This window comes from Dipodomys ordii, unplaced genomic scaffold (genome assembly GCF_000151885.1).
Source record: "Dipodomys ordii isolate 6190 unplaced genomic scaffold, Dord_2.0 Scaffold20, whole genome shotgun sequence".
Lineage (NCBI taxonomy): Eukaryota > Metazoa > Chordata > Mammalia > Rodentia > Heteromyidae > Dipodomys > Dipodomys ordii.
In genome coordinates, this window is record NW_012267236.1 from 9,390,063 (window position 1) to 9,417,922 (window position 27,860).

The 27,860-nt window shown below is 40.3% G+C and overlaps 1 protein-coding gene across 10 annotated transcripts in view; it reads left to right on the top strand.

Moving 5' to 3' along the window:
* Nucleotides 1–27,860, top strand: part of Dtnb (dystrobrevin, beta) — a 173,324-nt gene that overhangs the window by 81,541 nt on the left and 63,923 nt on the right. For all 10 annotated transcript variants that reach the window (XM_013013712.1, XM_013013719.1, XM_013013714.1 and 7 more), the window contains exon 9: nucleotides 24,306–24,383. In XM_013013712.1, coding sequence (XP_012869166.1) covers nucleotides 24,306–24,383 — 78 coding nt within the window. The remainder of the gene's footprint in view (nucleotides 1–24,305; nucleotides 24,384–27,860) is intronic.

Genomic DNA, 27,860 nt, shown 5'->3' on the forward strand with positions numbered 1-27,860 from the left:
CCCACTTGTTCCCTTCCTCCCATCACTGCCATTAAGTTGCTTAGTTCATTTTGGTCAATGTCCAGTGCAGCTGATGGGTCCCGCTGTTACATGTTTTCCCCTGATTCCCTCTAGTTCTGTGTCATCTTCCTGGTTCCCCTCCGGTGTACACATATATACCATACATGTGATCAGCAGCATGGGGTTATTTAGTAGTGATTCGACCAGATGAGTGGAAGTCCTTTGTTTCTTACGTCCTGTTAATTTTTTATACAGTGTGTTTTAAATTCATGTTCTTTAAATGCCCTCTGACTGTGTTCTAGCATACCATTTGCCTTTTGTTTGTAAAATAATTTTTGTTGTTGAATTTCTTAACTGTGTCCAATTCTTGGTTAATAATTTTTTTTGGGGGGGGAGGGTCAGTTGTAGGCTTGAACTCTGGGCCTGGGTGCTGTCTCTGAGTTCTTCAGCTCAAGGCTAGTGCTCTACCACTTGAGCCACAGTGCCACTTCTGGTTTTCAGGTGTTAGTTGGAGATAAGAGTCTAACGGACTTTCCTTCTTGGACTGGCTTTGAACTGCAATCCTTAATTCTCAGTCTGCTGAGTAGCTAGGATTACAGGTGTGAGCCACCAGCACCTGGCTTGGTAAATAATTTCTGTGTTGGATTTTTTTTTAAAATTCTATGCCTGCTTCAAGAAGTTTTTTTCTTTTTCTCTTATACTCTAAGGTATTCCTCCTACATAGGCCCTTAATTTATCTGGTATGGATTTTTGTGTATACTGTGATGTAGAGTATTCACCTCTCTCCTCTTCTGCATTTGAATAACGACTTTTTCAGCATGATTTATTGGGTAATTTTTTATATAAAAAATTTTATTGTTATTATAAAGGTGATGCACAAAGGGATTATAGTTGTGTAAGTCAGGTAAAGAGTACTTTTCTTTTGGACAGCATTACCCTTTCCTTCGTTCTCTCCTAGTTTTTCCTTCTCATCCCCACCTGCAAGTTATTAGTTCATTTTCAATATAGTGTCTAGTGATTATTGGGTAATTTGTCATTTCCCATTGCCTTGTGGTACCACCATTGTAAAATTGAAGTTTCCAGATATGCACAGGCTAGTTTCTGGGCTCTTTATTCTGTTCTGTCTCTGTATCATTGTCATACTATCTTAATTACCATTAAAGATTTATTATCTTTTCAGTAGTATCTCATCTATTCTTTTTCCTTTGTTTTCTCTTTCATATAAACTTTGTAGTCAGCTTACTCAATTTCCCATAAAAATTTTGTTGCTGGATATGTGTGTGAGTAAGTAGGGGTATGTATGTGTGTGTGTTTCTGTCTGCCCATGTGTCTGTGTCTGTCTGTCCTGGGGATGCTGTTTCTGAGCTTTTTTGCTTAGAGCAGTTCTCTATCACTTGAGCCACATAGCTCCACTTCTGGCTTTTATGTAGACTTGATTGGAGATAAGAGCTTCAGTGACTTTCCAGTCTGGGCTGCCTTCAAACCACAGTGACAGATCGCAGACTTCTGAGTAGCTAGAATTGCAGGCATGAGCCACCAGCACCAGGCAGGAAACTTTATGTTGGAGATTTATTTATTCATGAAATTTGTTTATGAAATTTAAAGATCAAATTGTAGAAAATTGGCAACTTCGCAGTATTAAATACTCCATTCCACAAATATGTTTTTATCTTTCCATTTACTTAAATAACCTTTTGTGACTTTGAGTAAAGTTTTATAGTTTGACATAGAAAGGTCTTTTGAGTCAGGTGTGGTGGTTCACGCCTATAATCCTAGCTACATAGGAGGCTGAGATCTGAGGATTATGGTTCAAAGCCATCCTGGGCAGGTAAGTCCGTGAGACTCTATAATCTCCAATAAACCACCAGAAAACCAAAAGTGGCGCTGTGGCTCAAGTGGTAGAGCGCTAGCCTTGAGCTGAAGATCTGAGAGACAGCACCCAGGCCCAGAGTTCAAGCCCCATGACCAACAAAAAAAAAAGAAAGGTCTTTTGTATGTTGGATTAATTCTTTTGTGTTTGACACAGTTTCTCATTGTGTAGTCCAGGCTGGCCTCAAATTTGAGAAACTCTTGTCTCAACTTTTTGATTGCTAGGGTTATAGGTATGTACCACCACTCTCAGCTAGACCAATCCTTTTCTACTGCACTGACACAATAGAAAATTGTTACTGTAGAACAGGCAGCAATTGAAGCATTAGAAACAATTGGTAAGTTCAGAATTAAGAGGGAGTTTGAATAGCTGATTTGTTGAATCATAAAAGGTAATACGATAGAAAATTAGATTAAAAAAATCACAAGACCTTTCTTAGAAATGATGATAATAAAGCTGTCAACTATCTCAAGATCTGTTTAAGGGTAATACATATGAAAATGCTTTTAAGAAACTCATATGTCATAAATAACTTCAAAAATGTTAAGGTCTTTTCCTCAAAATAAAATACATTGCATCATGAAAATATAAATTCCACAAAGGCTAGGACTTTGGCTTCTAGTCCATAGCATTTCCAGTGCTGAGCCTTGCTCCCAAAGCATTATAGGTACTTACAATATGTTGAATGAATGAATGAATGAATGAATGGATACTGTAGATGATGACTTCTACAGATTTATTTTTATATGAAACTTTTTCTCCTTTCATGTAATTTTTTGTCTCCACACTTTCTTAAAGCCTCCACTAGATGTCAGGCATAATTCCTTGGGTTTCTTCCTGTTGGAGTTGACACAATTGTGTAAACAAGGTTTTTCCAATAAACCTCAAGCCTTGCGTTCACATTTTAGCACTCTAGCCAGCTTCCTTCTAAGTTTCTGAGAGAAATTAGTTGCTTCTTTTGTTCAAAACATTTTTATACTTTTAACTCTTAATGTCTCTGGTAGACTTGTTTGCTCTTATAATTCAAACTGTTATTTCTTAAGATTCAGTTCTCCAATCACATGATTTATAAGCCCGATTACTTTCATTTGCTTTAGTCCCCATTATACTCCAGTTTATGGTTATTTCTTACAAGTTATTATTTTTTTTTTTTTGGTCGGCCATGGGGCTTGAACTCTGGGCCTGGGCGCTGTCCCTCAGCTCTTCAGCTCAAGGCGAGTGCTCTACCACTTGAGCTACAGCGCCACTTCCTATGGTTATTTCTGAGAGGAACAAAACAGGCTGATGTTGGCTTTGTGTCTATATTCTTAAGTTCCAGCAAGAAAGAACTAGGACCATTACCCTCCACATGCCCCTGAGATTTATCTAGTCTCCCAACAGGGGCTGACTGACTGTCATCTTGTAATGTGTTCTTTTTTCTTTCCCCCAAAACACTTTGTGTATATTTATTTTAAAGTGTACATTTAGGAAGAATAGTTGAAAAATGTATAAAAACCATTTGTGTAAGCCAGGCGCTGGTGGCTCACACTGGTTAGCCTAGCTACTCAGGAGCCTGAGATCTGATGATCATGGTTCAAAGCCAGCCCAGCCAGGAAAGTCCATGAGACTAGAAAACCAGAAGTGGCACTGTGGCTCAAGTGGTAGAGCGCTAGCCTTGAGCTGAAGAGCTCAAGGACAGCACCCAGGCCCAAAGTTCAAGCCCCATGACAGAAAAAAAATCGTTTGTATTTATATAACCCCAATATTTACATGGCCCCTTAAAAGATCTTATTTTATTACCATACAAAATGTATTCCACGCTGGGCATATGGAGCTCACCCATGCTTGTAATCCTAGCTACTCAGGAGGCTCAGATCCAAAGATCATTGTTTGAAGGTAGCCCAGGCAGAAAAGTCCCCTTGAGACTCTTATTTCCAATTAACCCCTCAAGAACCAGAAGTGGTGCTGTGGCTCAAAGTGGTAGAGCACTATAAAAATTTTTTTTGTGGTCTGTTGTGGGGCTCGAACTCAGGGTGCTGTCTCTGAGCTCTTTTTACTCAAGGCTTATGTTTTACCACTTCAGTGAGCCACAGCTCCACTTCTGGTTTTTCTGGTGGTTAATTGGAGATAGGAGTCTTAGGGACTTTCCTGTCCAGGATAGTCCTGAACCATGATCCTCAGATCTCAGCCTCCTGAATAGCTAAGATTATAGGCATGAGCCACCAGTGCCTGGCAAAAGTCAAGATTTTTTATGTTTTCATGTTGCCTATTTTTGTATGGTCCTTACACTCAAGTTGTTGTGTGTGTGTGTGTGTGTGTGTGTGTGTGTGTGCACGTGCACACACAAGCGCATGTGTCGGTCGTGGAGCTTGAACTCTGGGCCTGAGCGCTGTCCCTCAGCTCTTCAGCTCAAAGCGAGCGCTCTACCACTTGAGCCACAGCACCACTTCAGGTTTTCTAGTGGTTTATTGGAGATAAGAGTCTCCCGGAGTTTCCTGCCCAGGCTGGCTTTGAACCGTGACCCTCAGATCTCAGCTTTCTGAGTAGCTAGGTTTACAGGTATGAGCCACCAGCACCCAGCTACACTCAAGTTTTTAAGTGAGTAAATATATTTTTTTAAAGAATAATATTTTGCGAAGTGAAAAATATATGAAGTTCATGATTGTTCATAATAGAGTTTGGGCCATATTCATTCATGGTTGGTGTCCATTGCAGAGGCAGAATGGGTTTATAAGATTGTGAGCTCATCCCCTATGACTCAGCAATCCCACTTTTGGGCATTTACCCAAATGATCACAAACAAGACCATCCTAAAGCTACCAGCACAACTATGTTTATTGCAGCATTACTTACCATAGCTAAGATATGGAACCAACCCAGATGCCCTCAGTAGATGAATGGATCAAGAAAATGTGGTATATATACACAATGGAATTCTATGCCTCCATCAGAAAGAATGACATTGCCCCATTTGTTAGGAAATGGAAAGACTTGGAAAACAATCATATGAAGTGAAGTAAGCCAGGCCCAAAGAAACGTAGGTCCCATGGTTTCCCTTATTTGCAATTACTAGTATATGTCTGAGACAATCAGAAATGGTCAGATAAGTTGATGTTAGGCAAAATGAACCCCAAGATAATGATTCAAAATGTTTTTTTCTTTTTTACGATTGTTTCTAACACTTATATAAGATGATTTTTTTTTGTTGCTTTGTATGTCCCTCCCCCACAATATAACCCCTGTTTTCACTGTATTTGATATTGATATACTTTGTGGAGGGGAAGGGGAAAAAATTGTTTAAATAGGGATGTGGATCCATTGCAACAATGAGATGTACAAGACGTTATGTTGAAAGACGAACTTTACAACTTTGGTGGGGGTGGGGGGGTGGAAGGGCATGGGGAGATGGGAAGGGGAAACAAAGGAGGAGGTGACAATGCTTGATAAGAAATGTACTCATTACCTTGCCCATGTAATTGTAACCCCTCTGTACGGTATTTTCACACAAAAAAAGAAAAGAAAATGTAATAAAATATGTACACTTTCGAGGAAAAAAAAAAAAGATTGTGAGCTCATGGCTCTCAAAGCCTGAAGTTTTTACTATGTGGCCCCTTACAGAAAAAGTTGCCCAACCTCAGCTGTTAAAGAAGAGTGGAGAGGGGCTGGGAATGTGGCTAGAGTGCTTGCCTAGTATGCATGAAGCCCTGGGTTTGATTCCTCAGTACCATATAAATAGAAAAGGCTGGACATGGTGCTGTGGCTCAACTGGTAGAGTACTAACCTTGAACACAGAGAGGTTCAGGGACAGAGCTCAGGCCCTGAGTTCAAGCCCCAGGACCAGAAAAAAAAAAAGAAGAAGAAGAAAAGAAAAGAAAAAGAATAATAGAGAAAAACTTCTTCCATTCCTTTTTCTGAATGCTCATCATCTTTGATGTGATGGTTCACCCAAAGGGGAAGGTTCATTTTTATCTCTTGTTGGGATACCCCGGGTTGTTGGTTGCCTAGAACCGATCTGCTTCTTAGTAAAAGAACTTTATTGTTTGTCTCTTGATGCCTTTGTGTGCATATAAATATATGCTTCAAACAGCTATGCCAATTTTCTCCATACTCTACAACAAAACAAACTTAACTAAGACAATTGAAAAATACTGTTATTTAAATTCTAAAAATACAGTTTAAGCAATTCAATGTTCTTGTTCCCTCTTAACTGCTCTACTTAATACTTAGGCTCTGTATGCATTACTTTGATCTGAAGAATGTATTGTCTTCCCCACCCTTTATTGACGTCAAAAATTTTTCTTTTTGAATTTTAAAACTAGATTTTAAACACTAGAGCTTTTGGTGCTTGTGAACTCAGTGTAGCACAGTAAATCTGCCTTTCTTGTTCTTATTCACCATGACTTAAAATGGATCAATAGAAATCTTCAGAGCAGGAATCATGTGAGGCCATTTGTAACCCAGGTCTGGCTTCTTTTGCATGTTGTTTAGTTATTGAAGCATTGTTTTTGGTGACATTTGCTTTGAAATACCAGGCGAGTCTGGAGTTGGAATTGGCTTTTGTGACAAGGGTGTTGTTGGTAAATTGTTCTGAACCAGATAATTTGCCTGATCTTGGCAGCCTTATTTTAAAGCCATGTTTGTTTATTTCGAAGAGTTACTGCATTTATTGTATTCCCAAACAAATTGTCAGATGCTGCAGAATTCATAATGCTGCCAGTCTTCTGTATTTGTGTGTTGCACATAGGGCTCTGTGTCTGGTGTAGGTGGAGTCTCTGTTGAGGATGCAATATGATCTTTCCATGGGGTGCTAGGTAGATCTGATGCACTAGGCACTCTAGAGAGTAGCTGACTCTGAGTCTGAACCTATTTGGAAGATTGTAATTTTCAGCTGTTTCTGATGGGTAAATACTATATTTTTATTCTTAAATTATAATTCTCTGCTGTTAAATGATTTTGCAAATGGTATCCTGGGTGACATAATCACCAGTGATCCATCAGGCACCTGAGATCCTAAGCTTGTATCATTTACCTTCTGGGGAAAGAGCAATTGATTTTTTTATTCTTCTGCTCATACATGTGAAGATTGGCATGACTCTTGGATTACTACTTCCGTCTTCACTTTGCTACTATGATTTGGGAAACAGGTCAGCTGAGGAACACGTTGTCCCTTAAAGCCATCAGCTACAGTAGGTCCTGCACTTAGTATTTTCCATTTCAGGATGAAGATCCCAAATTACTCACTCTGTGCTTGGAAATACTGCCTATCTTGGAAATGTCCCTCTTCAGAAGTAAATAGCACAGAGAGAGTCATGCTTCATCTACAAAAATCCTAGAAATAGGATAAGATTTTTGCCCACATATGTGTGTGTGTGTGTGTGTGTGTGTGTGTGTGTTGATGTGGGGAAAACATGCATATATCTGAGAATACACATGTGTAATATTTATGTGGTATGTGTGTGTGTGAACATGTGCAATAGAGAGGAATGGCTCTATCAGTAGCAACTATAGTGATTGACTGGTGTACAGTAAGGAGATCCTACATTATTTAATACAACAAAACTTGGCTTAATCCTAAGAGGGTAATTGTTTACAAGTGGCTGTGACTCTATTCTTCTGAGTTATACTCTGCCCTCGGAATCTTTTCATCCTATCTGCACTGCACTACCACAGAGTAAAACTTTGCTTTTAAATTCTAAATCTCATGTGGCCCTAAATCCTTATCCTTTAGTTATTGTTGTTTTTATTGTGTAAAAAATGTATACCAGGGCTGGGTATGTGGCTTAGTTGTAGAGTGCTTGCCTAGCGTGTATGAAGCCTTGGGTTTGATTCCTCAGTACCACATAAACAGAAAAAGCTGGAAGTGGCATAGTGGCTCAGTGGCTCAAGTAGTAGAATGCTAGCCAGCCTGGGCCGAAAAGTCTATAAGAATCTTACCTCTAATTAACCATAAAAAAGCCACAAGTAGAACTCTGGCGCAAGTAATAATTATATATGTGGGTTTGTATGTATGTATGTGTACATAAATAATATAACTTTATAATATATTACATATAACATGTAAATATATTAATTATATTAACTATACATTACATATATTAATATAATTATAGTAATATATAATTATACAATTATGTAGTATAATTATATATAAATATATATGTAACATTTTGCTACATTTTAGCATATAGTTCAAAAATGTTAAGTATAATCATGCTGTGAAACAGATTTCCAAAAAGTTTTCATTTTGCAAATATAAAACTATCCTCATTAAAAAATTATGCCCTTTCCTCACTTTCCATAACAATCATTCTTTTTGTGTATGAACTTGACTACTTTAGATACCTTATAGAAATGGAGCCCCTGTGCACTGTCTTCTGTGTCTTGCCTGTTTCTTGTAGTACAATGTTCTCAAGTTTGAGGCACGTGACAGGATTTCCTTTCTTCTTAAGATATTTATTATTTATTTATTTATTTATATTTTTTGGTTGTGGGGTTTGAACTGTAGGCCTGGGTGCTGTACCTGCACTTTCAGCTTAAGGCAAGCACTCTACCACTTGAGCCACAGTGCCACTTCTAGTTTTTTGGTGGTTAATTGAAAATAAGATTCTCAGAGACTTTCCTGCCCTGACTGGCTTTGAACCGGATTATAGGTGTGAACAATTTTTTATATATTCATTTTGCTTATCCTTCTGTCAGTGGGCACTTGAGATGTATTGCTTCTCTCTTGACTGTTCAGAATAGTGTGCTATAAGAATGATTGTGCAAATTGTCTCTTTAAGACCCTGCATTTGGCCAGGTATAGTAGTTCACACCTATAATCCCAGCCAGGATTATAAGGGAAGGTGAATATGTAGTAGTTCTTTAAAAAATTTTTTTGGTGGTACAAGGATTTGAACTTGGCCTAGTGCTCAGTAAGCAGGCCTCTACCACTTGAACCATGGCCCCAGCCTATTTCTAATTTCTGAGGAGTCTCCATACTGGTTTTCATAGAGGTTGCACCATTTTACTATCCTGCCAACAGAGCACAGAGCTTCATTTGCTCCACAACCTCACCAGTACTTACTTTATGTAGTCACCATTGCCATGGATGTGAAATAATATCTCATGATTTTGATTTGTCTTGACTTTCTTGTATGTGATAGTTTTATTGAAGTCTAATTTATGTTATAAAATTTTCTCACTGTGACAGCTAAAATACTTTAGCTAAATTTACACGATTTTGTAACCAGCGCTTCTGTCTAGTTTTAGAATAACCCATCATCCAAAAAAGTTCATTTGTATCCCTTCGTAGTAAATCTCAGCTCCCACCTCCAGGCCCAGACAATCACCAGACTACAGTTAGTTCCTCCTGTCCACAGAGGGCATGGGAAGAGGCCAGGTGGGCAACTGGGACTGCAGGTTGTACCAAACCTAATGTACACATTCATTTCTTTTTTTTTTTAATTGTGAAAATACTGTATAAGAGGGGTTACAATTACATGGGCAAGATAATGAGTACATTTCTTATCAAGCATTGTAGCCTCCTTCTTTGTTTCCCCTTCCTACCCATCCTCCCTCTTGCCCCCCCCATCCAACCCTCCTCCCCCCCACATTCATTTCTAATAGTTTAATTTATAACTGAGGACCCTGAGAGATGAATACTAACAGTAAAATGGACCAATTATAACAAAATAGTGTAACAAAAGTGATTTTAAATTATGAATCCCATATTTCTAGGACTTTCCATCTAATATTTTCAAATCATATGTAACTGAAACAGAAAGCATAGATCCAGGGGAAATGGCTGTGCTGCTTGTTTCTATACATTTGGTTTTTCTAGATGTTTCATTTAGACAGAATCATACAGTGTATATTGTTTTGTGCCTAATTTCTTTTATTTTCAGACTGCTTTTGAGGTTTATCCATGGTCTTTTAAGTACAAATAGTTTTTGTTTGTTTGCTTTTTTGTTTTTGCTGGTCCTGAAGCTTGAACTCAGGGACTAGGCCGTGTCCCTGACCTTTTTTTGTTCAAAGTTAACTCTACCACTTTATACACACTTTCACTTTGGCTTTGGGGTGACTACCTGGACATAAGAATCTCAGAGACTGTTACCCATGTTGGCTTCAAGCCAATAGCTGGAATTACCAGCATGAACCACTGGCATCCCGTTCCAAGTAGGTTTTTAAAAATCACACCCCCTGGGGCTGGGAAGGTGGCTCAGTGGTAGAGTGCTTGCCTTGCATGCATGAGGCCCTGGTTTCGATTCCTCAGCACCACAGAATTAGAAAAAGCCAGAAGTGGTGCTGTGGCTCAAGTGGTAGAGTGCTAGCCTTGAGCTGAAGAGCTGAGGTACAGCGCCCAGGCCCAGAGTTCAGGCCCCACAACCGAAAAAAAAAACAAAAAGAGCTCCTTGACATTAATATTTAATATGTCCATCTTAAGAAACTGATTTAACTATTATTTCTGTTGTCTTTATGAGCACAACTATTTTTCAAAATTTTCTTTCCAGTTCTGGGGCTTGAACTGAAGGCCTGAGTGCTGTCCCTGAGTTTTTGTGCAAACATAACCTTTCTGAAAGCTAAAATATGTAAATGTTAGACATTGGTGGCTTACCGTTGTCATCCTAGCTCAGGAAGTTGAGATCTGAAAACCAGGCTTCAAAGCCAGCCCAGGAAGCAAAGTCCATCAGACTCTTTATCTCTAATAAATACCATAAAGCTGAAAGGGGCGCATTGGCTCAAATGGTAGAGCACTAGCCTTGAGCAGAAGACTCTCAGAAACAGTGCCCAGGCCCTGAGTTCAAGTCCCAGGATAAGCACAAAATAAAAATAAGGCCAGGTGCCAGTGGCTCACACCTGTAATCCTAGCTACTCAGGAGGCTGAGATCTGAAGATGGAGGTTCAAAGCGAGTCTAGGCAGGAAAGTCCGAGAGACTCTTATCTCACTAGAAAACTGGAAGTGACAGTGTGGCTCTTGTGGAAGTGGCCATGCCTTGAGCCAAAGAGCTGAGGGACAGCACCCAGGACAGTCCCATGACCAACACAAAATAATAAATAATCTACTACATATGGGAAGATAAAATAGATACCTCAGAAATTGAACCAGCATGAATTGAAAGCATAAAACCAACTTATATTAGCATTATAATACATTCATTTTGCACATAAATGAAATGAATAAGTAAAAATGAATTGTATGTGTATGATGCTACACAAAAGAATACATACATTGAGCATCTTTCATGCCTCCACACAAATTTATGGTGTTAATAATATGTTTATCTGATTGCAAAGGCATTCTGAGTTATAATCTCTTCATTTCAAAATCCTACTCATATTCACCAAGTTGTCAGGTAGGAAACAAATATTTTATTCCTGACCCTTTAAGAAAGTTGGCAGTTAAGAGTATACCACAATTAATAAGCAACCAAGGCCCCAACGAGAACTTCCTAACCCAAACCTATCATTTTCATGGGTTTGAAATCAGTCTATACCATAGTTTCAGCCAGGACATTGAAACTCAGAAATTGGACTTATTGCCATTTTTATAGGGTGATAGTCCCAGAAACCTTTCAGGAGCAAACTAATATTGTCTGTGGAGAAAAACCCAGTACTGAGTCAGATAATAATGCCCACAGATAAAGTTTCAAGAAACTTGAAAAGATCTAGGAAACAGATAACCATGGGTGGGCCCCAGGTGGATAGCAGTAGGAGTACTGAGAAATGACCAGATACATAATCGTTGGATATATCTGAGCTGATAGGTTTGCAGATACATTGGACATGGGGTTGCTAAAGAAAGTCACTTTGGCTTGAATAACTAAAAGGATGGAGATGACAATTATATAGGATGACTTTGAGTTGGTAGAGATCACCATCTAAATGAAGATATCAGGCAGGCATTGAGGTAAGCTTGGAGATGATCATGGAATACATATGCTTTGGAAACAGAACTTTGGGAATTGGTGTTTTGATGGGGGAAAAAACAGAACAATCAAAACACTATTACTAGTGTCTTGTTTTTATTTATTTTTCTTTTTTGTTTTTTTTAATGTCTTATTTTTTAGATGATTATTTAGTAGTGGATTTCAGCAGTTATTTTCTAAAGTATACTGTTAAGACACTTGAAAAAATTCAAAATACCTAATATTTAGTTTGGTTTCTGGTGCGCTCTGATCACATTAAATTTTGGTCAGAGGTGGAATTTTTTATGATGGCGATTTTTTTGGTAGATTTCTTTTATGGTTTAGTATCTGAAAGTGTTTTTCAAAATATCCCCTGTGTACCTAAAGATATCACATTGTTGAGTTCAGGGTTCTCTATATTTCCATTACATCAAGATGATTAATTATGTGTGCAGAAAAGATTAAATTCAATTTTAAAAATAAAAAATGCATAGCCAGGTGCCAGTGTCTCACACCTGTAATCCTTCCTACTCAGGAGGCTGAGATCTGAGGATTGTGGCTCAAAGCCATCCTGGGCAGGAAAGTCTGAGACTTTTACCTCCAGTTAACCACCAGAAAACCAGAAGTGGCATTGTGGCTCAGAGGTGGTAGAACACTAGCCTTGAGCTGAAGAGCTCAAGGACAGTGCACAGGGCCAGAGTTTAAGCTCTAGGGCTGACAAAAATAAATAAATGCATGAAATAGTTGCATGTAACTGGCCTAATATTATAGAAGAGACTGTTGTAAAATTTCCATTAGGGATATTAGACACAAAAGAGCAGCTTTTATATGGTTTGTACAGAAATGAAGATGACATCCTCTGGGTACTTGTTTGGTGACTCAGAGCACCTTTAGTGACAACGGAGACACTGATGTCACAGACATAGTTAAAGACTTTGGAGGATGCTGTGTTGTGAAACTGAAAAAAGCTGAATCTCTAACAATTTTGTGGTTTTAAATAGTATTGGTTGCAATAGAAGGAAAAAGAGAAATAGGATATAGTAGATGTGTAAGTGATAACAAGGTTTTTTTTGTTCTTCTTCTTAAAAATATAGGGGAGCCAGTGGTTCACACCTGTAATCCTAGTTAACTCAGGAGGCTGAGATCTGAGGATCACAGCTCGAAGCCAGCCCATCAGGAAAGTCTGTGAGACTAGTATCTCCAATAAACTAAAAAAAAAACTGGAAGTAGTGCTGTGGCTCAATTGGTAGAGTGGTCACCTTGAGCAAAAGAAGATCAGAAACAGAGTCCAGCCCCATATATATATGAAGCAACCCTCATATGTAAGACACTCTTTCCCAAGAGAGGATCCCTGAAGACTACCTTGACTATGTAATCCTTTAGGAAAGGTTTGAAACAATTCAACTTGGATGCCTTATTGATCGTGAGCAGTAAAATAACTATCAAAAAAAAAAATTACTGGCGGCTCCATAAGATTGCCACCATCAATAGGAATGACACCTCGGAAGGTACTGTCAGCCTTCTGTCTGCATCAGGGTTCTTTACCTGCCTGCCAGTGTATCTATGTATTGTTTCCCCACTAGGGACAGGAGAAATAGGGTTGAGAGACTAGTCAGGCCGCAGCGACAGCTCTGTGTGTGTGTGTGTGTGTGTTAAGTGAGTGCATAGCATTGGTAGATACCAGGGTAGACAGTTTGTGTGTGTGTGTGTGTGTGTGTGTTAAGTGAGTGCATAGCATTGGTAGATACCAGGATAGACAGTTTGTGTGTGTGTGTGTGTGTGTGTGTGTGTGTGTGTTGAGTGCATAGCATTGGTAGATACCAGGGTAGACAGTGATCGAGGAAGGCCTCATTTTCTGTTTGTCAATCCTTCCATAGTAAGTTAGCCTTAACTAGTTTTTGTTTTTTTCAGAGCTAATAATTTCAGATATTAATTAGGTATTTTTGCATCACTTGAAAAATTAATGGATAATTTCTGACTATTTCCAAGTATTTAATAGTTGTGTTGTTTTGTTGGCAGTGGTAGGGATTGAATGGTGGACATATGTTTGAACATAAAGCAAACTAGCCTACCTTGAAATAAGTTAGTAGTGTTTGAAATTAGGAATTTTGTGTCTTCCAACATTATTTCTCTTTTGGAAGTTGGTTTTGGCTGTTCTATGTCCCTTGCTTTTCCATATGAATTTATAATTAGCTCATTGACTTCTGCCATGATTTTGATAGTGATGCATTAGATCCACAGGTCATTGGAGGAGAATTTTGCTATGTTAACAGCTTTAGGTCTTCCAGTCCATGACCATTACTAGTCTTTCCATTTATTTAGCCTGTCTTTAGTTTCTTTCAATGATGTTTTATGGTTAACAGTATATTTGTTTTACATTTGGGTTAGATTTGTTCTAGGCATTTACTGTTCTTATCTTCCACACCCACCCTCAACCCCCAATTCTGGTCGTTGGGCTTGAACTCTGGGCCTGGGCGCTGTCCCTCAGCTCTTCACCTCAAGGCTAGCACTCTACCACTTAAGCCACAACACCACTTCTGGCTTTTTCTGCTTATGTGGTGCTGAGGAATCAAACCCCTGGCCTCATGTATGCAAGGCAAGCACTCTACTATTGAGCTACATTCCCAGCCCCCATTTGCTGTTCTTATAAATAAAATGGTTTTCTTGATTTCATTTTCAAGTTGTTCACCGCTAATACATAGAAATACAACTGACTTTTTGTGTGTGATCTGTGTCCGGAAGCAGCATTGAAGGTTAGCTCAAATAGTCCTTTTTGTTTGGATTTTTTTTAATCAAGATTGTTTTTTGGGTAAGCTCATATTATCTGCAAACAGAGATAGTTTGAACTCTTCCTTTACAAGCTGGATATCTTATTTTATTTTCTAATAGATGTGGTGCAACCTCACTCTTTTTTCTTTTTTTCCCTTGAGCCTGGGTCAAGCCTGAGCCCAGGTTGCCTTAAATTTGTGATCCCTCTGCCTCCACCTCTCAAGACCTGGCTATTACAGGCTTGTGCTACCACACCTGGCCCCAAGATGGATTTAACCGGCCTACGTGACTTGATGTGTTCAGTACACGAGAGCAGGGCTTCTGCTTCCAGATTTGTAGGTATTCTCTCCTATTTAGTCATCATGATTTCTCTTACTCAAAGGTTTTCACCATCACAAGTGACCTGTCTGCTGTTCTTCTTTAAATTCCCTGTCTAGACATTTGTTCCATTTAGAATTCAGTTCAAGCAAGCCCTTGGCCAACGGGCACTTCTGGGTTTCATCTAATACGTTGTTTGAAGTAGATGAGAATGGGAAGTAGAATCATAAACTTTCAGATATGAGTAGGGCTTAGTCGTTATTGAACAACTTGTGCTGTATCCCTACCATGTTCCTAGTTATGGTTTGGGTATGTACAGTGACTACAGTGAACTACTGAGGCTCTCAGTTCTTGAATGAGACCAGTCAACAAATAAGCTGTAGTTACCTATAATGGCAAAATGTGCTAAATGCTGTAAAAGAAAACCATAGGATACCACGAGTGAACGTAGCAGGAACTTCTCACTTAAATTGTGCAGTTAGGAAAGGGTTGCCAAATTGTGTGTGTGTGTGTGTGTGTGTGTGTGTGTACATGTGCCAGTGTACCATCCAGCACTGGGGCTTGAACTTAGGACTTGGGCTCTGTCCCTTCAATTTTCTACTCAAGACTAGCAATCTACCCCTTAAGCCACAGTTCCACTTCTGATTTTTTTGTGCATTATTTGGAGATAAGAATTCTCTGGAGGGACTGGGAATATAGCTTAGTGGTAGAGTGCTTGTCTAGCATGCGTGAAACCCTGGGTTCAATTCCTCAGTACCACATAAACAGAAAAGGCCAGAAGTGGCACTGTGGCTCAAGTAGTAGAGCGCCAGCCTTGAGCACAGAGAGGCTCAGGGACAGAGCCAGCCCCTGAGTTCGAGCCCCAAGACTGGCCAAAAAGAAAAAAAAAGAATCCTATGGATGTTCCTGCCCAGGATGGCTTTGCTTTGGTGCTTAGATCTCAGCCTCTTGAGTAGTTAGGATTAAAAGCATGAACCATCAGCACCCAGCAAAGTTGTCAATTTTTTTAAAAGCAGTGGAACATTCTATTCATTTAAAATCTTCCGTGGAGTAGAGGTAGAGCTTCTGATAAGGAGCATTCCCTGGTCTGCTCTCTCACCTGGTTATTGACAGCGTCTTGTGGTATAATCGGTGGCTTTCACTGTGCTGTTATGTCATACATCATTCTTTGTTTTAATTTTTTATTTTTTTAGATTTTCTTTTATTATTATCATTATTATGAAAATACCGTACAGTGGAGTTACAATTACATGGGTAAGATAATGAGTACATTTCTTATCAAGCATTGTTGCCTCTTCCTTTGTTTCCCCTTCCTATCCCTTCCCATCTCCCACACACACACACCCCTAAACCCCCCCCCCCCATCATTCTTTCAATCCCTTTTACCTTCAATATCCTCTCCTTTCTCCCTTCTCTCCTCTTCTGGCCCTTTCCTGCTCAGACCCCGCCCCCCCATTCATCTTTTACCCACTATTTTTCACATTGCTCTTCATATTCTGTACTATAGTCCTCTTTTTATCCTTAGAAGGCTCTAAGCTTTGAAAACTATTATTCATGGTTATTCTATGTCTGAAATAAGTCAACTCTTTCATTCTAACATGTGCATCTATTTTTTCTTTGGTCTTTATCTCTTTGTATCAAAGCGTTTATATTAAAATTAATGTTAGCTGTCTGATCTGTTGGTCTGGCTCCTCTCATCTGTTTATTTATCTAAGTAAATAACGGAAATCTTAGGCACTTAGGTTGTTGGTGTAGGACTTACTTTTTATTCCCTCTGTTTTTACTATTTTATTATTTTGTTTTCTTTTTGCTTTGCCATGCTGCAAAAAAAAAAAAAAAAACAACACTTTCCTTCCTGGAAATTGCAAAAACTCAAAGCCTGTGTGTGAATGCAGCAACCTACAAAGTAGTGAACATGAAGGTGGGTGGGAAGCTGGGCTGTACTATCTGGGCAATGACTGCACAGAGGAAGATTTTTGTCCTAATTTGAGAGGCTGGTAGAAAATTGGTGATTTGGGGCAAATGATGACACTATGACTGCTGAGGATATTATAATTTTAACCGCGAGAAATCAGACAAATGTTAATAGCAATAGAATGGTTCTCTGAACGCTGGTAACCTATTTGAAAATTGTTACATTAGTTAAGGAACACTAACAAATAAAGGCTGGGATATGATAGGGATGAAAACCAAGAGCTGTCTACTAGATGAAATAAGCAACAGCCATAGCATCCCCGAGTGGCAGGGACATTCTTATCACCTGACTGTCCTGTCAGAAGTATCTCTTGAGTCTGTCAGCAGCTTATACTGTCTGGCTCTTTTGTTTCAGCTGCCCTCTGGTGAGCTGCCTTGATGAATTAAGGAGCTCTTTGCATCAAGGGGATAGGTGTATCCCATTGTCCTGCGTTTTCACCCTCCTTGCATTTACTTCTCTTCTGCCAAAAAACCAGAACCAATTCCCTGGCTGGCTGGGCAGACAGTACCACAGACTACTTTCTCGTCTAGCAGTTATGAGAGATCTGTGGGGAGGAGAGGGCGCTTCTTAAAGTCCACACCAGGATAGATTCACTAACTGGGTTAATTGGGTTACTGATTTGTAGCAAGATTTGGATTCTGTTGAAGGTGAGTGTGTTTCATTTTTAAACTTCCAGAGTGTTACCTACCTAATGTGTTGTACCTGACTTGGCTATATTTGCTTCAGGGACTTGCTGGAAGAGTGTAGCCCTGTGTTTTGTACCTACTCTTTCCCAAAACGCTCTGTGGGACAAGCTTCCTTATACAGAAGAGCTTTTGTCATGTGATGATTGTGTTTGCTTAGAGATAGCAATATCATACCAGATCCCTAGAGAAAGGAGCAGCATTTGTCACAGAGCACAAAGGTTTGGTTGCTTTTCCTTGCCTTTGTGTTCTGCTGCTTGGCTGGTGATGATTGTGTTCAGTTTCAACAAGCTCCCAGAGCATCTAGAACATCCCAGGTTCACCGTACAAGGGCAGCCAACTCTGTCTTTCTAGAATGGTAAAAACAGCACATCCTTTAGAGCTACATATTTGTTTCCATTTTTTAGATTTCAGCAGTGACATACCATGCAAATGTCAAGAAATGACATTGCCTGTTGTGCTCCACTTAGCCTCTGTGAGCAGCAACTTGCTGAAACATTTGAGTTTTCTTAAACACAGGAGTAGATGTCTATTAAAGTAGTAACAACTTCCTTTGTTTTTGTTTTTTTGGGTTTTTTTTTGGTCCAGTTGTGGGGTCTAAACTCTGGGCTTGGGCGCTGTCCCTCAGCTCTTCACCTCAAGGCTAGTGCTCTACCACTTGAGCCACAGCGCCACTTCTGGCTTTTTTCTTTTTGCTTATGTGGTGCTGAGGAATAGAACCTAGGGCCTCATGCATGCAAAGCAAGCGCTCTACCACTGAGCCACCTTCCCAGCTGCACAACTTCCTTTACATTTAATAAACAAGGAAAGAGTCATGATGCAAAGTCTTTAAAACAATACATTTCTGTTGATTTGTTTTATAAGACACTTGACTACTTTCACTGTGTAGTAAAGTAATATTAAACTGAATAGTACTATTACCCAAAGTTAATTTTTTCATTCTATCATTTTACAATTTGGTCCTTTTCTGGAGCTTGAGAGAGAGAGCTCTATGTTCCTCTGTATCTCTAGATGCTATCTAGTATAAAAGCATAAAAAGTAGTGTGAGAAATCTTTCCATCCTGAAAACTGCCCACGTCACAAATGGCTGTGTTGAACTACTAGAAATAGAAATTTAGCCAGGCACTGGTGGCTCACACTTATAATCCTAATTACTCAGTAGGCTGAGATCTGAGAATAGCGGTTCAAAGCCAGCCCAGGTAGGAATGTCCATGAGACTCTTACCTACAATAAACTACTCAGGAAAAAGTCACAAGTGGTAGGGCCTTGAACAAAGGAAGCTTAGTGACAGTACCCAGGCCCTGAGTTCAAGTTCCAGGACTGGCAAAAAAAAAAAAGTAAAAATCATAGGGCAGGGGTAAGCATATTGGCAGTCTAAAGGAGTTCCTGCAGAAGAGATTCTGTCCAAGGACCTAAGGATAAGGGGACAAGGGGGCAGTGCCTCCTGCAGCTTTAGAACTGTCTATGTTTCTTTTGTATATTCTTTAATTGGCAATGTGGTTATTTATCTGCATATCTTCCTCCAAATCTATATAATTAGGCCAATGACAAAAAGATAATCTTATCTTTCTTGAGTAAGCAATTAGGAAGTGTGCCTCATCCTTTTTTCAAGGGAGTGCCAGTCCTGGGGCTTGAACTTAGGGCTTGGGCATTGTTCCTCAGCTTCTTTTGCTCAGGGTTAGCACTGTACCACTTGAGCCACAGCTCTACTTTAGACTTTTTTTTTTAAGGTGGGGGAGTGCTTAATTAAATATAAGAGTCTCACAGACTTCCCTGCCTAGGCTGGCTTTGAACCATGATCCTCAGATCTTAGCCTCCTGGTTAGCTAGGATTATAGGCATGAGCCACTGGAGCCTGACATTCTTATCTTTTGATTAAGCAGTAAAGCACTGGAGAACACAACCTCAGTACTTGGCCGGGGGGAGGGGGAGGGAGTAGGAAAGCACTGGGGTAGCTCAGTGATAGAGTACTTGTGTCTAACACTACCCCCTCCCCAAATTTTTAACTACCTTTTCAGATTAGCAAATTATTTTCTACCTTCTACATACATAACCTATCTGCTTCCTTCTCCTTATTTTTTTTCTTTAAAAAGCATATCTTATTAACCAAGAAAGAACCTTTCAAATTTTTGGACGACATCATGTTTGGTGTCCATTTAGATATGGAACTCATTAGTGCCTAAGGTTACCTTGCTGATATTACTTACTGTGAAGGAATACTTGGACCATCTGGTGACATCATCATCATTCAGCTGGTTTTAGATATGAAAGATCAACAAAGCCCATTAGATGATGGTGCTAATGGTTCTGTTTTATTTATTGTGTGTATACGCTGGTACCAGGGCTTGAACTCAGGGCCTCACACTCTTGATCAGTTTTTTGTTTTTTTGGTTTTTTTTTTTTGCCCATGACTGGCACTCTACCACTTGAGCCAATCAAGCATTTTGCTAATTAATTGGAGATGATCCTACAGACTTTTCCACAGGGGCTGACTTCAAACCACAATCCTCCAGGCCTTAGCCTCCTGAGAAGCTAAGAATTAGCTACTATGAGCCACTTGTGCCAGGCTTACCTCTTATAATTGGTATTAATGTTTACTTCTCACTTGGAAGTATTCATTCCAGCTTTGTCTTCAGAGAGCATTTTTTGAGCCAAAGTTTTTGGGTGTATTATATCTTCCAAGATTGCATTATAGAGATACTGGCTTTCCTAATGAACTGTGGTTCTGGTGGAGAGATCCAAATAGACCTCAATGCTTGTGAATACCTCTTTCATCTTGGTTTGCAAGCAGGCTTCTTACCTTTCTAGCAAAACATGTTAGGAGTCCAAAAAAAGGTATGAAACTTGGGGCTAGTAACCATGAGTTTATAGAATGCAATGTGATCATTACTGTCTGGCTTTGAATATTAGAAAAGAGTTCTCTAAATGTGTGCCAGAGATAATAGTTGAACATGATATCTGCCAAGATACATAAAGACTTTTGTATCATCAGACCAAACAAGATGCTACAAATCATGAAATTTTATCACATGAATTCATGTTCAAGGAATTACATTTTTTCTTCTATTGTTATTTTTTCTGTAAGAATGTCAGAAAGGAAATTGAATGCAGTAGTATTTTAATATTTAAACAAATGGGGTAACTGTATTAGTTCTGAAAAATGCCTTATCTTACTTTTGGAATGGATTACTAATAATACACTAAAGAAGCAAATTCCAGGGCTGGGAAGTTGTCTCAGTGGTAGAGCGCTTGCCTTGCATGCCTGAGGCCCTGAGTTCGAATCCTCAGCACCACATAAGCAAAAAGAAAAAAGCCAGAAGTGGCGCTGTGGCTCAAGTGGTAAAGCGCTAGCCTTGAGCTGAAGAGCTGAGGGACAGCGCTCAGGCCCAGAGTTCAGGCCCCACGACCAGACCCCCCCCCCAAAAAAAAAAAAAAAAGAAGAAGAAGCAAATTCCATTGTGCTCCCAGGACCAGTGGTTTCTGGTACAGGTAAGTGTGAACAACTATTCAGCTGACATAGGAATTGTCCTACATAGGAATTGCCATGTTTCAGCTAGATAATTCATTTAAAAGGCCCAGAGGCAAAATACAAGGACTAAGAATAAGCTAATCTCTCTGTTCTCTTTCATAATATTTATTTATTTAATTTAGTAAAGGTGATGTATAGAGGAGTTACAGTTACATAAGTAATGAGTACATTTCTTTTTGAATAGTATTGCCCCCTCCCTCATTTTCTCCTGCTTCCCCCTCCCTCCCAACAATTGGTTGTCTGTATTTCATTGCAGCTAGCATTGATAGGCATGAAAGTTTACTTGTCTGGGAGACAGGTAGTCACAGGAGTCAGATGAATAACTTGGAATTGAATAGCCTAGGAAGGCATTTTTCTGTTCTGAATTTCTTTTTCTTTTTTTTTTTGTCTTTTTTGGTACTGGGGATTGAACCCAGGAGGTTACACTTGCTAGGCAAGCGCTTTGCCACTGAGCTACATCCCAGCCCTGTTCTGAATTTCTTATTTAGCATTTGTTACCTAAGTGAAGGAAGATAGAACAATAAACATTGGGGGCTGGGAAGGTGGCTCAGTGGTAGAGCGCTTGCCTTGCATGCCTGAGGCCCTGGATTCGATTCCTCAGCACCACATAAGCAAAAAGAAAAAAAGTCGGAAGTGGCGCTGTGGCTCAAGTGGTAGAGCGCTAGCCTTGAGCTAAAGAACTGAGGGATAGCGCCCAGGCCTAGAGTACAGACCCCACAACCAGACACCCCCCCCCAAAAAAAACCAAGAAACATTGTACTATGGCTTAAAAATCAAGAGTTCCAAGCTGGGGAAGCTGGTAACTCATGCCCGTAATCTTAGCTACTCCAGGAGAATGAGATCTGAGCATTTTGTTTGGAAGGCATCCGCAGCGGGACAATTCATAGGACTCTTTCATTTCCACCCTAATAAAGCCAGAAATAGAGCTGTGGCTCAAGTGGTACAGTGCTAGCCTTGAACAAAAAAACCTCATGGATAGTGCCCAGGCCCTAAGTTCAAACCCCAGACTGTCATATAAACTCAGGTTGCCATCCCTGAGTTCAAACCCCAGGACACACACACACACACACACACACACACACACACACACACACACACACACACACACACACACACACACACACACACCAAGAGTCCTAACACACACACACACACACACACACACACACACCAAGAGTCCTAAATCTATTCCCTGCAAATTGCTTTCCATTTTGGATCCTCTTCATTTAAATAGAAAAATTTATTTTTAAGTTTCTTAACCAGGAATGAAATTGCTATTCAAAAGGAGGGAGAGAGACTTAATAAGTGATGGAGAGACAGACATCCCTCTTTAACCTCTAGGTTCTCTGGTTCTTCTGGGCCTTTATTTGAATGTACTGTGAAATAATAAAGGAGACAGTTTCTTAACATTCACCAGCCTTGGTAAATGTGACCTCCACACAGACATCTTATGTAATTAACTCTTCTCTCAAAGGCAAGGGAAAATTGGCAGCTAGACAAGAGAGAAGGACTTTCTGGCTTGGCTTTTCTTGCTTCTGAGGAACCAGTCTCTCTGAGAGGCAGTTCTTGCAGTGTAGGAGAGGAAGTGAGAGATTTCCCAGGAGAAATATTTGGCAATAATCATGTGGCTCCAGATGCAAGAAGGAAACCTTTTGTGGCTGACCCCAGAGGAGAGAGAGGGGTTGGAGAATGGCTGAACAAAATAATAAGATTCCTTTTGATGAGTTTGGATTTATTTGTTCAGGAACTCTCACAAGATGGAGAAACAGGCTTATAATTCCCCAAACCAGAAGCTGAGTTACCAAAAAAAGTTTACTTTCAAATTTAAATTTGGATTAGGCTATAAAAGGCCAACATTCTAATTAGGGCATAGGTATAAAATTTAAATTCACTGTTAAGATTATAGAACGAAATAGTAAAAGTTTGCTTCAGAGTCTTATTTATGAATTTAGTATTTAACATTGAAATGTTTTGGTTAAAAAAGTTTGCAAGCAAAGTGAGGCAACCGTGAGCTGTAACTGACAAGTGTACATTTCAGTATTGTGACCTTTGAGAGGTATAAACATCTAATAATCTTGAAGAGAAATTAATTCAATTAAAATTAAGTGGTGTGCAACCTCCTATACATGTCCCAGTGTGAGGATTGGCACTAGGGTTTCAGGGCCATTGCCCCTGCACCCATCCATGCAGGCTCTGATGCAGACCCCACACCTAGCCTTTCAGCTCAAGTCCACCCTGGGGCAGCTAGTAATAGCGTTAGAGGGCCAAGATAGGGCCATCCCTTCGCCCATACCCTGCCCTTTGACCCAGGTCCCTGACACAAAGGAATGGATCTTCCCTGGCACCATCCCCAGGAACCCTGTAGAGGCTGGGCCCCTGTGCTCTGAGGATCTGGGGTCTGAGCCCTGCTGCTAAATGACCATGTCCCAGCTCTTTCCCCAGGCTTGCATGAGTATGCATGTGTTTTTCTAGGCTTCTGTTCCATATTGTAAATATAAAGACTGGAAAGTGAAGTTCAGTGCTTGCCTGGGCTAGATAGCCAGACCCTGTCTCAAACAAAACTGTATACAGTGGTTCACACCTGTTATTCCAGCTACTTAGAAGGCGGAGATTGGAAGGATGGTGGTTCAAAGCCAGTCCAGGCAAAAAGTTATTGAGACCTCATCTTAACTAACAAGCTAGATAAGGTAATATGTACCTGTTTTCCAGCTCTAGAGGCTGTAGATATTGGAATCATGGTCTAAGGCTAGCCTCAGGCAAAAACTGAGACCCTACCTGAGAAAAACAAACAAAAAACAAAAGCAAATAATCACAAAAGGCTGGGGGGGTTGGTGGAGAGAGGCCTGAAAATGTTCAAGTGGTAGAGTTTGCTTAGCTAACTCAAGGCTCTGAGGTCAAACTAATACCAAGAATGTTAAATGGCAGAATTCTTATCCTTGTACATTAAAAGCTTCAAAACAGAAACAAAATTCCAACCTGAAGTGGTATCTTTATAGTTTGTTGGAACCCCTGGCACAGGCTGTGTGGTCCTGTGGCTGTGTGTGTGTGTGTGTGTGTGTGTGAGAGAGAGAGAGAGAGAGAGAGAGAGAGAGAGAGAGAGAGAGAGGGAAGGAGGGAGGGAGGGGAGAGGAGAGAGAGCACTCCTTGTTGAAATCACTCAGGCTTGAAGTATGGATTTCTGTGCCCAGTCCCCCTGGGTACCACCATACTTGTCAGGAATAATGGTTGGTTCCTTTGCCCTTACCATTCTTTCACTGTTGCTGGGAATGATTAATGCAATGTAATGTCTTCTCTTTCAGCCCTCCTCGCCCTCTGACTAATATGAATGACACCATGGTTAGCCACATATCCTCCGGAGTGCCCACTCCTACCAAGAGGTAAGTATGTGTGCCTCAGAGTTGAGGACAGGCTCCTGCCACTGATTTGCTATGTCTGATTTTTCTCAGAAGCAAGGCCCAAGAAGCAGTACATTCTCAGGGGTAGGAAAGATCACCATCCTTCCCCCTCACCCCCTCAAATATCTTCTAACCCCATTTCCTGCTTTCATCCTCCTCTTTCTCTGCTGACTCTTGCAAACAGCTACTGAAGTTCAGCTTTGAGCAGAGCTTCAAGTGGAAATTCATTGTGATGAGCAGTGAACAGGGTGTCAGCAGATTACATATAAGATTCAACAAATTTGCATTTGATTTGGATTTCAGACAGAGATTGCTTCTGCTTCCCTGAAGACTATATAACTTAATTAGTCTTATATGAAATATTCCCCTGAGTCATTCTATGTATGATTCATTACCTTTTAAGTTGAAAAGCTGAAGTCCGTAACTCTTAGTTATACAAAAGTTTGCTTTTTGGTCCTTCAAGGAACAAGAATTCTGAACTTCTTTCTCCTCTTTATTTAATTTTCTCTTCTCCAAGATTCTCTTAGGCAGGGCTTGAAAGACTGTATTAAATGGCATACTTTCTGTTTGATTTAAGCTGTCCTATGACCAGAGCACTGTAGAAGCTCCCTCACGGGCAGAACCATTAAGGAATTTCTTTCAACAGTCATCCCTCACAGAGAAATAACCACAAAAAAAACCCTCCCAGCACACCCAGCACAACTTACTGGAAAACAAATACTTTGTGCCATATGTGCTGAGCTCTTTGGGTTACTTCAGCTTTAGAAATGTCATCTCCTTAATAATCATTTGACCCAGTACTTGTCACTTCAGACCAACAATGTTTGTTCTTATTGGCTAAAACTCCTAAAGCAACATTTGTCAAACCTGACTGATGAAAAGAATCTCCTGGGGGGACATGTTTAAAAATACACATTTCTGGGACCATGTCAGACCCAGTGAATTTATAACTCAGCCAAGGATAGATTGTGAGAGACTGCATTTTTAACAAGCATTCAAGGTGGTTCTTATCATCAGACATGCTTGGGAAATAACCTTAGCAGGAAGTTAAGTAGCCAGCTTCAGGGCTGCCCTGGAACAGAGTTCCTGGGACTGAATAAATCAGCGACCTGGTGGTACACCTTTATCCACTTGGGGAGACCAGGACCTGACCAGGTAAGAGTGCCTGCTTATGGCCTTGTTGGGACACTTCTGGCAGGGAAACAGCCAGGCTGCCCCCTTCAGGCAGAGCCAGGTGATGCAGTTATGCTTGGGGGGCCAGGGAAGGGAGGGGGAATTGGGCCCTACAGGCTTTTGAGCCAGACAGAATGCCTGAATTTGGATCCTGGCTCTCACCAGACCTTGAAAATATTTCTTTCTTTTTTTCTTTTTCTTTTTTTTCCAGTCCTGGGGCTTGAACTCAGGGCCTGGGCACTGTCCCTTGGCTGGTACTCTTGAGCCATAGTGCCACTTCCGGCTTTTTCTGTTTATGTGGTACTGAGGAATCAAACCCAGGGTTTCATGAATGCTAGGCAAGCACTCTACCACTAAGCCACATTCCCAGCCCCTTGAACAGACTTCTTCTGTTTTCATTATAAAATGGAGGTAATGATAGTATTTATCTTGTGGGGTTTCTGTGAGTGTTTAATATACTGTTTGTGTGAGTGTTTAATATACTGCCTTTATTATTCTGTCGTTAAGTGAAATGAGTCCAGCAGGGAGGAGGCAAACACTAGCCAGGAATGTTGTCCTCTTAAGGAGGACACAGAGCAGCAGCTCTCCCAGCACCTGGGCATGACAACCATCCCTGCAACCCTCAGTCTTAAAAATTTTATGTTAAATATCCACAGCATTCACATTCTCACTGCCAGGCAGGGAGTTTTCATTTCAAATCCAGGAAGCTAGAGTGTTGGAAGAATTCATTTATGTTAATTTCAGGAGCACCATCTATTAAGTAGGACTTTTTGCTATCTTAAGTTCTTTTTCATTTACTACGTTTGTTCCTCTGAGTCACCTAACTACATGAGGGCTAGAGGTGTTCTAGGTACCATGAACAAGATGTGAGTCATTCAGTGACCCCAGTTGAGTATAGCTGCTAGGGTCTGGGAGAGGGAGTGCATCTTCTGACAGGGTTTTATTGCTTGGGAAGACTGGTAGAAGGAGCTCAGGAGCTATAATATCACAATCAACCCTATAACTTTAAATTTGCTATATTCGACCCCATGCCTCCCTGTGATTGTCAGTTCCAAAATGATACCTGCCATTATTTCAGGCTGCTTCAGATGATATAGAAAATCCTGGATTAAGACTTTATTTTAAAGATAGCATTTCAACTAGACTCTTGTTCTGGGTAAAAGTAGTCCTAGAACTGATGTCACCATCTCTCTAGACACCATCAGCAGACTGAAGACAGCCAAAGCACAGGCCAGAAAGGAAGGCTGAGCTCTGCCTGCAACTTACTAATAAGAGAACTCAGTAGCAATAAAATTTTGGAGACATCCAAGCAAACGAGTGGTAATGATTTAACAGACAAGAGAAAACAAAATTCAGGCTAGAGACATAGCTCAGTGGTAGAACACTTACCTAGCAGGCACATCTTAGGTGCAATTCCCAGAGAGAGAGGAGAAGATGAAAACCTAAGCTGACAGAGAATGTGGAAGAAAGCTATGGGGGTATGGAGTGGTTGGCTGCTAGTCACTGGATAGTTTAGAGGTAACAAGGAGTCATAGCCATAGGCTTCTACTCTGAGCTGTCCCTAAGAAAAACTCTGCATGAGTTTCTTTCAGGAGACCTATTTTCCTCCTGCCAGGTCACATTCAGTTCTCTCAAGAGTTGAATGGTGCTTCCTAGTCTGTACTATTCCATGTATGGAGATGTATTGTGTTAGGGAAGACACCATCTTAGGTGGGGACAGCTAACTGTCAGACCTACCAAGTGTGGATAGGCACTAATTGCTAGGAATCTTAAGTAAGGACAAGATGTTTAACATTTAGAACATTTTACCTCAACATATCCTTCACAAGAAGGAGAAGCGGTTTGTAAAAGAGAATGCCACAGTGTAACTATTACCTCTGCACTGTGGGACATGACCAAGTTATCTTGAGTTGCATTACAATTATAATGCAATGTTAAAATGGCCTCTGACTGAGAGCCATGGTCAAGAGTATAGCAAGTTATCTACAGGATAGAATAACACAGCAGAATGAAAACCACAATCCTCTGGATTTTTAGATTGAAAATTACAGAGGCATTGGGGAAACTGAGAAAGGAGCCAAAATGAAAGCCAGAAAGTCTCCATACCATCCTGTTTGTCCAGCCCACCTACTCTCTTCCTACCTAGGGATGGTAGGAAAGTACAGTTTGATTGAAAAGCAAGAATTATAGATGGCTTCGGGAAACAGCCAGCTGGTTTAAATTCTTCGTGACACTGTCTCTAGGTCAGAACAGATTTTTTTTTTTCTCTAGAATGTTTTTTGAAAG